Here is a 13,244-nt window from a genome sequence, read left to right on the forward strand (position 1 = left end):
AGCTTGCAAATGGAAGCTACACTTGTAACGGATGATGTTTGTGTTGTAGGATCCGATTCTGCGAGACTTGGATAAAACTGTTTTTTAGAAGTGGAAGTGTGCAGCAGTAATATTAGGTTACTTATTTAATTAAAAAAACTATTATTTAGATGTCTTGTCTTGTTGTCTATGGTACACAGTCCTTTTTCCAGAGATACATAGTGGTAAAGAAAGTGCCACGAGAGAAAAGAGTATAGAAAAATGGAAGTGTAAAATAGAATCCTGCTATATTTGCTTATGCAAATACAAATAGTGTTTTCTTTAATGATACGATATACAATCTTTGTCACAGACTTCTTTTAAAACACCCATTTAATATAAACTGTTCTTATGAAACATAATTGTGATTATGTACTTGTAAGAGTTGGATGTGTGGTGGCTTAGCTTATAAAATGGCATATTTATCTATGCTCTCTGTAAACATTCAGTAACTTCTTAGCCAGGGATTTTTTTTTTTAATTCCTCATTTTTTGTGTGTGATTTGTAATATTTGCTGAATATATTACAACACATTGTTTATCTTTGCCTGCAACCTTCCCTTGTGAATTTAACCAGTAATCACCAGTGTATTGAACTATACTCACATGTCCAAGCATGAGGTTAAACCGTCCTAATCTTTTTCTAAAGATTATTGGAAACACCATACTAGGGGAATGTTATGGTTAGAATGTCAAAGAAACAGAATTCTATACTTCTTTTTTGTTCTTATAATCTGTGCTTCTAGGACCAATATTAAATAGAATTTTTTTCCCACTATAAATATTGCATCAGTAACTAAGGCAGCTGTTTTTGTGACTGTCTTTACTCTGCATATGATGCAATGAATATGGTGAAAGATTAGCTTAGTATGTCTGTGATCCTGACAACAAGGAGGGACTGGAAGCCCTTCTGCGCTGACTTCCCCTCCCTCCCCTGTCCCTCTCTCATGTAAGTCAGCTAAAGAGGCCACCACTGTCCCTACTTCCTCTACCCTTATCTAGGGCTACTACCTTTTAGTGTGCTGCTTTTTTTTTTTTTTTTTTAAACTTGTGATCATTTAGGTCTAGTTTTGCCTAATTAATCCTACTAGAGATGGCAAACAAATAGTTGATTAGACTTAATATGATAATACTGATATTAAACACAAATCTTAATCACAGTACATTAATGATGCTTAAATATTCTTTGTATTTGAAAAACGTATAACATATCTTTTTTTAATTAGGTAAAGATTTGGCCTAAACTATTTGGGTTAATTCCATTGTCTGGCAACCTTTGAAAAGTTGAGCCATTACAATAACTTAGCAGCTGTATTGTTTGATTATAATACCCTTTTGTAAAGTTTTTACTTTTCCCTGGTGGGTTTGAAGTGCATGCACGTTACACATCTAAATAATCACTAGTTCCTTTTCCTTCTCATTGATTGTATTGGCCGACTCCCTTCACCTGTGAGAAAATCCAGGAAAAAACTTGATTATTCTGTTCTTCATTTTATTTACGTTTATAACGTGGTGTGTGTTCTTTTAAAAAATGTGGCTGTTTTTTGGTATTTTTACTTTTATTTTTAAAATAGTTCATGAGCTTTCTTATTTTTAGCTGGATTTTTTTCATTGTAACTTTAAATGTAAATTTAATGTCTCCAAGAAACATCTTGAAGGTTTAAGATATTCTCCTAATACATCAAGAGCATTGATGAATTCTGTGCTTTCAGGACCATAGTTCAGATGAATGAGAGCTGTTAATGGATGTTGCTTCAAATAGGGACTCAACTATTAGTTAATAAAGTTAACCAGTTAAACCATTAAAATTAGATCGTTTAACCAGTTAGCCGTTAACCAAGGTCCCTCCAGCCGGCCTGGCGCAGCGGGGATCGGCGGTCCGGCCGACCTGGTGCAGTGGACGCAGAGGTTAACGGTTAAGGTCAGTTAATGGTAAGCTATTGCTTACCTGTTAACCGTTTAACCTTTTACATGTCTAGCTTCAGATAATCATTTTTCTGGAGTTGTTTTGAGGAGTCTGCTAGCTGTGCTTTCTCTTCCACAGAAAAATTGAACTTTGGTTAGTCAGTATTGGAGTTCCTCCTCAGTACTTTATCCAGGTTGATTCCCCGCCCCCCCCGAATGCTTGACTTTTAACCATTTTCAGTAGAAATGGAGTCCTTGAACGGGATGATCTGTGCTTCAGGGAATGTAGATTGATTCAAAGTAGGACCTTGGGTTGCTGAGTGGCACTTTTTATGAAGCCTTCCAAAAGGGTTTAAGTCTGTGTGGTAAGGCATATTCAATTTTAGGAGGTTCTAGCTTCCTTCATGGAAGTGGCCTACTCCTTCCATTAATTTATGCCTAAATTATTTCTGCTTAGCATGTTAGCTGAAATACTGTCTTCAGTTTGTTTTCAGGGAACAGTTCCCAAAGATTTGTGCTCTGGATACATTAAGGTCTGTAATTACTCTTTAAACACTATGGGCTGTATTAACCAAGTCTTAACTCAGCAATGCAAGGAGTAGGTTGTTCTCCTGCTTAGATTATGACTGTCTGCAAGATTAAGACTGGAGAGCAGGGACTACCTGTCTGATTCTTCTGTGAGAAGTGGGTGGGGAGTAGGAATAGCACTGGGTCTGCCATCACTTGCCAGCAAGAATTGTTGGCTAGGTACACAGCAGGGAGTAAACTGCTGTATGAAAATGTTTGAAGTAACCTTTTCCCTAGAGCAAGGGGGAAGCAGGGGAGAAATTTTGATACTGAGTCACATTTCTTTCTCTGCCCTTAATAGAGGGAAGCTCGTACCAGACTGTAATTTTACAGTTTAGCCCTTTGAGTTGGGTACATAATACACTAACTCTGTTTGTTTTTAACATGAAGGCTTTAGAAACTTTTGGCAAATGGATAAAATCCATCATTTGCCTCATCCTTTTTGAGTAGTAGAGAAGGGAACAACAAGGTGTCTGAGTTCCAGATCAAAACCTGTAATGTGTTCTAGCATTTGAGCTCTGTCTACATACGTGACAATGGTGTGGTTTTTTTAAAATGAGTTACCTCAGTCAATTTATCTTAACTAGATTGAAAATCCCCTTTAAACCAGTGTAGATCTGATTTAACACCTCTTAGATCCTTTGATCTGGTCACATTGTCACTTTGGTGGGAGCCTAGGAAACAATACAACCAATTTAAACCATCTAAAAGGAGTTAAACTCTGTATATACTGGCATTAAGGAGGTGGATGTTCAATCACATTAGCTTCACTCATTTAAAAAACTCACTTTTTGCCTGCGTATGCAAACCCTGGAAGTCTATTACAATTACTACTAATAATAAAGGAGATAATAGTAGTGAAAGTAACTTAAACCTGATCGAAAACTTACACTGGTCTAAAACTTATGTCAAACTATCTATGTCACTTGGGGTTAAGACGACTTAAGCCCTGGTACTGAGCCCAGAAAACTGCTAGGTCAACAGATGAATTTTTCCGTCAACCTAGCTACTGCCTTTCCAGGGGGTGGATTTACTACAGTGATTGGGAAAAACCCTTTCTGTTGCTGTAGCAAATGTCTACACTGTAATGCTATAGTGGTATAGCTGCAGTTGTGCCACTGTAGTGCTTGTAGTGTAAACAGCCTTACAAAGGTTATTGAGCACTTCGTACTACTGAAACATTATTCTAGAATACTTTTACTTGCACAATTTGTAAAAACATGCATACTTTTATAATAAAATATTATGCCTTCTAATAGTAATCCAGTTTCCATGTTTACACATCTTACTTTAACAGAGACAAAGCATGGAGGAAACAAGAATGGGAAGAAAGAAGGCCTCTCTGGAAGCTCCTTTTTCACCTGGTTTATGGTAATAGCACTGCTGGGAGTTTGGACATCAGTAGCAGTTGTTTGGTTTGAACTTGTAGATTATGAAGAAGTTCTAGGTAAGAACTTTCATGTCTTAATATGTATAATTTAGTATGTCAGAAAATGTGCTACGTGTATCTTCATTCATTGAATAGAAGCATTTTCCGATTTTCAGGAAGAAAGACTGAAGATTTAATCTTGCCTTCAGATAGATGGGAGCACATCACCAATTTGTAAATTAACTACTGTACATATATTTTCAAGTGTATTATTTTTACAAGATAAATATGTCAGTGGACTCCAGGTATGATAGGATGCATACTGTGCTTTGTGTATCATGTTTAAAATTCATAGTTCCAATAGTGTTTAAAAAAAAAAAAAACTTCATATTTGTTAGGCGCTAAGAAATCTGTCCAGTGTTCACCTGACATTACACATGCAGATGCTTTGTTAGTTTGTCCTTGATCTTTGATGCAGGTGAATCTAGGAGAATATTATACTTGAACTGTAAGGTTCAAGCATCTGATTTAAAACCTGATCAGGGTCTGATGATGCAAATAATGGTTTTTGTATTTTTACCATGCGTGCAGCCAAAGCAAAGGACTTCCGTTATAACTTGTCAGAGGTACTTCAAGGTAGGCTATTGGGAAACAAACTTCCTTCACTCTCCCTGGGATTAAAATCTTATGCTAATCATATTCTGCTTTACTCTTTTTATTTTAATTTTTAAAAAATTGTTTCTTTCCTTCAGTCATAATTCAAATGAAAGACTCCGGCATTCTATTATTTCTGACTTTTCTTCCTATTCTTGGAGAAAATGCAATTCTTCTTTACTAGCTGAATGTTACAGAATTTCTAACTATGTACTTTAACCTGAAAATCAACAGCAATAATTTAGATTTCATTGTTGCAACAGAATAGTGATGGCTTACTTTGTCTACTCTGGACCTGTTCCTGGAATTCAGCTTCCACCAAACTGTCTTATTTTCTAAACTATATTTTAGTTTATTAAAATATTTTCTGTAGGATTATTTTTTGTGGAGAACAGGAAAATAGTGGTTACATTTTGTTTTTGTTTTTGTTTTTTGTAGAAATTTTGCCACGGTTTTAGTGGTTGATGACAGTTCTTTCCTAAAGGAAACAAGCAATGGCATTCTCACGATAAACTGATAAGCTGTGATAACCTCTAAATTTTACAACTCCTCCCCATGATCTTACAGCATTGTGAGTCAGGCTTGAGTTTTGCCATGATATTGAGATTATCAAAAACTAATTAAGTATTAAATGACCTACTAATTCATTTGTTGATCCCAGGAAACATCTACTTTTAGATGACATAGTTTTAGGTAATACTTTATTTTCTAAAAGAGACTACGATCCCCTGAGTGTTAACTCTATGGCTGCTAGAGCTACTGTGGCTGAAATAAAAGAAAAGCAAGACCTCTAATGTTTTGATGATGTATTAAAAATCCTTACTAGATTTTACTGATTAAGTCAGCTACCATTTATGACATGTTGCTTTTGCTTAGCCATGTATACCAGGGCTCATGACTGGTGGTGATGATATGCCCTGGATGATGATTAGTTTCTTAGCTATAGTAAACATATGTAGCCATCGGTGAAATGTCTGTGAATTCTTTTACACTTTTTGTGGGATATGGGCTGCTTCTGTTCCATTAACCCAATAGTGAAACCAGTCTACCATAATTTTAACTGTCGGATAACATTTTTATATATGGGAAATGTCTAGAATAGCAGTCAGTATGAAAAAAGAAATGGTGATTATATGATTGCATAAATTTGGTTGATTTTACACCCTTTCAGATTGCTCGTTTTTACACGGCTAGCTTTGAATTCAATACATTCAGATAAAGTGCACAATTTCTAATTGAATTATATACTTGCTATTGTGAGTGACAGACTAAAGAAATTATGCATTGAAATAGATATCGACCAGTAAGAATCCTATTTAGAGAATGTGTTGTACTCAGTTTGGTTTTGCTGTTTTACGCATGACCTAAAATTGAGTTAAGCAGAGAGAGGCTAAATTGTTAATGTTAATAATAATAATAATAATATTAATGTATTAAAATATAAAAAATATATACAACCAAGTGTATATAATGAACACATGTTGAACATTTTACTTTGGAAGCATTTTACTCAAGTCCTTCATCCTTATCCCTTCTTTTTTGCATTTTAGGCAAGCTTGGGATATATGATGCTGATGGAGATGGAGATTTTGATGTGGAAGATGCCAAAGTTTTGCTAGGCAAGTACACACACAACTTTTTGGATTACAATCTGAAGGCTATGTTACATAGACTTCAATATTTCATATGGCTTGATTTGTCTTAGTTTATGATATTAAGTGATTAAATCGGGAAATAGAGAAATACCTTAAGAATATAATTCTTTGCATGAAAATTGTAGGAACTATTTTTCCTCCTAGTACCTTTACAAAATAGGTAGAATTATTTAGTACCTCACATTGCTTGACTTTAAGATCCTCAGGCCTCAAAGTATTCACTTATCACTATACCAAGATTTTTTTTTTAATTGATTATTTTATGTAAGATGGACCAGTACTTCAAATGCTCACAGTATTACAGCATTGTTCAAACAAACATATATGTCAGATCTATTGTAAATCAGGTTGTAGCAGAAATAACTAAATATTATATAAATGCTTTCAATACATTAAAAGTATGAGCATTTTGCATTTATTTTCTGTTATCAGAGGGGTCATGAAAGCTCCAAAGATCACTGTTTGCTTCCTTTGCCCTTCAAAGGTCTTGCATAACACTGATTATCCCTTTGACATAGAAAAAGCCTAGTCTAGGCTTCCTCTGGAGCACACCAACATTAGTCCATTTGTGCCTAGAGAATAGCTTTTCTTGTACTCACCTGGAATTTTAGGGGAGATATTTCTAAAACATAAACTTCAGATACTACTCATGTCAATGCACTACAGCAGATTCATTAAGACCTCTGGACCACCATGTCTCAAACTTGGATCAAGACTTGCACAGTTACTTCATATGTAGCTGAAAATAAGTTCCATGTTGGGTTTTGACTTTAGTTTTTTTTCTTTTGTTCAAATTAACCCATTCAGAGTTCTGGGGACATATATAAATGTTACCAATAAAAACAATACATATACTGTTTGGACCAGGGGTCGGCAACGTTTGGCACGCGGCTCGCCAGGGTAAGCACCCTGGCGGGCCGGGCCAGTTTTATTTACCTGCTGACGCGGCAGGTTCGGCCGATCGCGGCCCCGACTGGCCGCGGTTTGCCGTCCCGGGCCAATGGGGGCGGCGAGAAGCGGCGCGGGCGAGCGATGTGCTGGCCGCGGCTTCCCGCCGCCCCCATTGGCCCGGGACGGCGAACCGCGGCCAGTGGGGGCCGCGATCGGCCGAACCTGCCGCGTCAGCAGGTAAATAAAACTGGCCCGGCCCGCCAGGGTGCTTACCCTGGCGAGCCGCGTGCCAAACGTTGCCGACCCCTGGTTTGGACTGATGTCCAAACTAAATCTTTCTGAATCTCTCCCACAATTCCCTTCCACTCTATTATAACAACATTGATCGTTACAGTCTTTTTTTTTTTTTTTTTTTTTTTTTTTAAAGTAAATAGGGATCCTGAATAGAGGGAAATAAGGAGCAATATCTTGATATCAAAACTCACCTCACTGTTGAAACTAAAGAGAAAATAATTCGTGTTTTTGTTGATTAGAAAACTTTGAAAAATTTGTTACTCAGTGTACAAAGCTGGTGAAATACTTTGTCATCAAATGGAATTAGAAAGAGTAACTGTTTACCTTCACTGTTTGCATCTTGATGGTGCATCATTGCAAAATATTACATAAGAACAGCCATACTGGATCAGCTCAAAGGTCCATCTAGCTCAGTATACTGTCTTGCGACAATGGCTAATGCAACGTGCTTCAGAGGGAATGAACAGAATAGGCAATCATCAAGTGATCCATCCCATGTTGCCCGTTCCCAGCTTCTGGCAAACAGAGGCTACGGACACCATCCCTACCCACCCTGGCTAATAGCCATTGATGGACCTATCCTCCATGAATTTGTCTAATGCTTTTTTGAACCCAGTTATAGTCTTGGTTTTCACAACATCCTCTGGCAAAGAATTCCACAGGTTGACTGTGTTGTGTGAAGAAATACTTCCTTTTGTTTGTTTTTAAACCTGCTGCCTATTAATTTCATTTGGTGACCCCTACTTCTTGTGCTATGTGTTGATGCCACACTTCAGTGCAAACTTCCAGTATAGAATCAGGACGTTGTGCATGCTCTCTGAATGGCCATTTTAGTGCTACGCTCCCCGATTTTTGTCTGAAGAGATAAGCAAGAATCTTTGTTCTTCAGTCCATTTGTTTAGTTCTTCTGTGTAGGGAGAGAACTCCTGAGATCAGAGCTACATTCAGTCTACTGAAGATCAGGTAGAGCAAGAAGAATTCTAATCAAACCTATGACTATGGGTGCTCTGTGTGTCTGTAGAGCTACAGATTGGGAGCTGTCACTGAACATTACACATGCTTGTATTTTATCTTGTTTTCTGTCAACTTTTGATAAACTCTAACAGATTTTTTTTCCTGTAATCATTCTGCAAATCTGAATTTTCTCATGGTGAATATAAATAGGACAGTACTCTGACTATTGCTTTTCATGCCAGTCTCATTCTGGCTGCAGAGCTGGAAGCAAGATACATGTGTTGCTCTTCGATACATCTCCACTTTTACAGAACTTGATATGATTGGGGATTCTGCCAGTTATGTGACACTGTTTCTATAATAAACTCACCTTCCCGTGTGCATAAAACATAAATACAGTCTCCTTTAAATATGTTATAAAAGGTCACAGATTAGTTACTTCCCCCCCCTCTAAATACCAGTTTTGAAATATAATTTTATGGTTACATCAATATGTTCTGGAGGATGGGGAAAAATAATTTGGTGGTTTTAAGAAGTTCTGTTGCAGATTAATGCACAAACTTTAGGAATTAAAGTAAAAAAGTAAAACTTGTCAAGTGATGAGTCCATAGTATGATTTAATTGCAGTTCACGTTTTAGGAAGGAAATAGATAGTAGCCAAGGGGCTTGGTTCTGTTTATTATCTATTTATACAAGGTTACTGGCTGTATAGTACCATATATATTCATCGTGCTCTAAAGCCCAGTAAAAGACATGACCCTGCCCTGAGAAACGTGCCGTCTAAAATTAAATCTGTGAAGCTAATGAAGAAACACGTATATTAATAAGGCTACTTCATCTGCTTGTGTGTAACTATCCAAGTACTTGCCTGTTGTGACTATTTTACTATGTATCTTGTGTGACTTTGATTAGAATTTTTTCTTCTTTTTATCAAAGGATATCTTTTGTGGTGCATATATCTATGGGGAGTACAATATTAAGAGATGGTTTCTGTGCTAATTTAATACAGTATTAATAATGAGAAGACCTTTACTGCATAATATTTAATGCTAATAAACAATTTTTTTCCTGCTCTTTAACTGGCCTTTAAAGCAGGAGAAAAACCACTGATCTTTAAAATCCCAGACATCAACTTCCAATAATACTGTAGCTGCTAGCAGGAGGTTTAAAATTTTGTTTTAGTTAACAACTTAATTATAAATGCAATTTACGTTTTCTAAATAGTGAAAAGTGTTTCTCATCAATGTGCTTTCAAGAGGAACAAAAGGAGTGTAGGTTTTTATTGCAGGGGTGTGATAAGTAGTTGATTTAATATACCGTGTGCTACAATATTTATGTACACTGGAACATGAGGAGATTGCAGTATCAACCTTAAATTTATTTTGTATTGATTTTGGACCCTATTGCTCTTCCTGTTGAAGTTATTGACTTCCGTGGGAGCAAGGTTGGGTGTTTGGGTAGTACCCTTCATACATTTGAAGCAGTAGTGTGTGGGTGGGCAGAGAACTTTTATCTTTCTGCCCAAACAAAACAGTTATTTGGGTTTTTAAGTTCAGTCCCTGAACTGTATATACTTCTCTGATGCCATCAGTTGTAGGCCCTTATTTTCAGGCTGAATTGATTTAAGTTTTGGGGGATCTTTGGAAGATGCATAAAAAGACATATTGGGGATGGCCTACAACTACTGCATGAAGCATTGGAGTTGCACTGGTGTAAATGAGGGCAGAATTTTGGTCCAACTTTAAGCAAATATAAGGTTCCTGCATTATTTTGGCTGCAGTAAATAAATGTGTGGCTAATTTAAATCTATATTGGATTTCTCCATATGTGTTATAATTTTGTTTTTAAAAATTAGTGCAAAGCATCATGTTTTAAGTTGCCAAACCATGCAGTAAACAAAGTAATCAAGAATAGATAATATTGGCTTTTTTAATCCTGCTGTTCTTTCTTTGCTGTGTTACGCACCCTTTTAAAATCTATTCCCTTTTTTGGTCTAAGACAGACACTTTAGGATTTCTCTAGGATGGTTTTCATATAGGCAATGTATATTAGCTTGGGTTTTGGATTTTTTTTAAAGACTAAAAAAAGTCCTTTTGGCAGTCTTTTTCAAGTTCACCACTAATTGCCTGTTAATTGGCTGGTTATCTGTTGTTGGTTATATGTTCCTATATTGTTGGAACATATTGATTGCTGGCTACTTTCTAGTAGTACAGAGCCAGAGCAGTGGTTTCTATATACAAAAAAATGTAAAATCATTGTTTGTATTATCGCTCCCAGAGACCCCACTTAGATCAAGCTCCTGTTGTGCATGGTACTGTGCAAACATAGTAAGTCTTCACCTCAAAAGAGTTTACAGTCTGTACACTTGTAATTTTGATTTTTTAGTAGCTCTCCACGGCTCTGCCAGCCCCAGCTCATGCTGTTTTTGTTTTAAAATGAATACATATACTTTTTTGACATAATTCAGCCTGCGGATCAGATCATGTCTTATGTTGTATCCTCAGCATGCCAGCAGGGGGAATTGTCAAGCAAGTACAAAAAAAATTACACTATGGTGCTATAGAAAACGGAGGTAGAAAGGATAGAAAACAAGAACAAGCAAAACTCTTGATACCCACCTCTCTATATAAGCTGGAATGGGCAGAATAACTCCAGCAGCACTTGATCAGGCCAGTGGATATTGACTACGAGCAAATTTTACCCTTTACTTGTGACAAACTTTTGTTTAAAATACACAGTTGTTAAACCAAACATTGTTCTCGGATGTTGTCATAGAGATTTAATAATTGTGAGCTCTACAGTTTGATTACCTTAAATTGGATTTGATTGTTCTAAGCAGAGATGCTTACTTTCTTCTTTGAGTGCTTACTCATGTTCCATGTTAGGTGTGTGCATGCCCATGTGCACAGCTGCCGGATATTTTTCCCCAATAGTATTCGTAGTGCCGGGCGTAGTGCCCCCTGGAATCCTGTGCTCATGCATCGTTATAAGGGACAGTGCCATCCCCACGCCCTCTCAGTTCCTTCTTACCGCCCATTGCTGGACAGTTCTTACCGACAGTTGCTGGAATGTCCTTCTCTCTTGCACTTGCAAGTGTTCCTAGTGGTTTTTGGTCTCCGTTTCTTGTATATAGTTACCTATTAGTTCTTAGTTGTTAGATTAGTTAGTATAGATAGTGGTCCCATCATGGAACATGATCCCAGGGCGCTCCCCCATGCTGAAGAAGGATAAGAAAGCAGTGGTGGGAGCCAGAGCCAGGACCCATACTCCGCCACTTGTCCTCTCCTGAGCTGCATGCAGGAGTATCTCAGGGCTCCGAGCCCAGTGAGGGAACCACCACCAAAATCTGGGAGCATTCGGGACTTGCACCTGAGAGCCCCTTTGACACCGGCGGCATTTCAGGCGGCAAGGGACCTGATGGCCCTCCCCATGCCGCTCACATTGCAAGACTAACCTTTGAACTCGGAGTCAGTGAAGGCGGCTTCCTCCGGAGGGAAACCCCTCATGCGCCCGCCGCAGTGGGCAGTCGCTGACTCCTCGATCCCAGACTCCTCAGCATTCTCCATCTCAGCACTGATTCCCGCCTTCGCAGTATCAGTCTCTGGAGTCACGAGGCCAGTCTCCTTCCCTCCAGTGTCACTCCCCATCATAGCTGGCAGGGGGAAGCACTGACATACCCGCCCATGGTCTCCGAGGGAGGAGTCCGCCTTGGAATTGGAAGGGGAATCCATCCCCTGGCCACAGAGACACCATTTGGCCTATACACTGGGTTCCAGGACTGTTCCTGCAATGGGCACCTGGCCATCAGGGCAGTAGCCAACACACTGCCAATATTGGAACCCCTGGGGGTTCTGCCTGATGCCAGGACCCCACTCCCATCAGTCATCCACATCTGAGAAGCGAGCCCCAGCACTGCCTGTGCAGTTGCGGTTGTCCGACTCGGACTCCAATGCCAGTACTGAGGCTCCGATTCCAGAGGCAGCTACCCCAGTTACAGAGGAGGTTCCAGCCCCTCCCATAGCATTAGCATTGTCCTCGTCATCCCCAGATGAGGTGGAGGCTGATCCTGCCCACCCGCTCCCATTGGACGACTTTCAGGCTCACCAAGAGCTCCTTAAACAGGTCATCTCGAATTTGGAGCTAGAAGTGGAGCTGAAGGAGCCCACAGACAGCCTCTTGGGTATTCTGGCTGCAGCGCCCCATCTAAGGTTGCGCTACCAGTCCATGAAGGAGTGCTGAAACTAGTCAAAGCACTCTGGCAGACCCCGTCATCTCTGCTCCTAACATCGAAAAGGGCAGAGAAAAAGTATCATGTCCTGACCTAGGGTTATGAATACATGTACTTTCACCCACCGCCTGGATCCCTGCTGGTGTCCACTGTAAATAAGCGGGAGAGACAGGGTCAGGCGAGCACCACACCTAAAAATATGGACACAAGAAGGCTGGACTTGTTTGGAAGAAAAACTTATTTGACCGCCAGCCTCCAACTTGGGATCTCCAACCAGCAGGCATTGCTGGGGAGATATAGATATAATATCTGGGACTCCGTGATGAAATTTAAAGACTCCTTGTCTCAGGATTCGAGGCAAGAATTCCTGGCCATCATAGTTGCCTTGGATGAGGCTGACTCGGTGGCCAGGTCAATGGCCTTGGCAGTGTCCATGCGGCACAGCTCATGGCTGCAGTGCTCTCTTTTCTCCAGAAGTGCAGCAGTCGGTCTAAGACCTCCCCGTCGAGGGCAATGCCCTGTTCTCCGAGCTGCCAGATGCCAATCTGTATGGGCTGAAAGACTCAAGGGCCTCGCTGCGATCTTTGGGCCTATACGTGCCCCTGGCCTCCAGAAAAGGCTTCCGGCCGCAACCACCTCACAATTTCTCAGGACCTCTTAGGCACGAGCCCTTCAAGAAGAAAGGAAAGGGCTATAAACGAAGACAGCCT

The 13,244-nt window shown here is 39.4% G+C and overlaps 1 protein-coding gene across 1 annotated transcript in view; it reads left to right on the top strand.

Annotated features, from left to right (window-relative positions):
* Positions 1 to 13,244, top strand: part of ASPH (aspartate beta-hydroxylase) — a 210,016-nt gene that overhangs the window by 42,027 nt on the left and 154,745 nt on the right. Inside the window, exons 2-3 of the mRNA XM_065400175.1 lie at positions 3,787 to 3,936; positions 6,063 to 6,131. Coding sequence (XP_065256247.1) covers positions 3,787 to 3,936; positions 6,063 to 6,131 — 219 coding nt within the window. The remainder of the gene's footprint in view (positions 1 to 3,786; positions 3,937 to 6,062; positions 6,132 to 13,244) is intronic.

This window comes from Emys orbicularis, chromosome 2 (genome assembly GCF_028017835.1).
Source record: "Emys orbicularis isolate rEmyOrb1 chromosome 2, rEmyOrb1.hap1, whole genome shotgun sequence".
NCBI classification, from domain to species: domain Eukaryota; kingdom Metazoa; phylum Chordata; order Testudines; family Emydidae; genus Emys; species Emys orbicularis.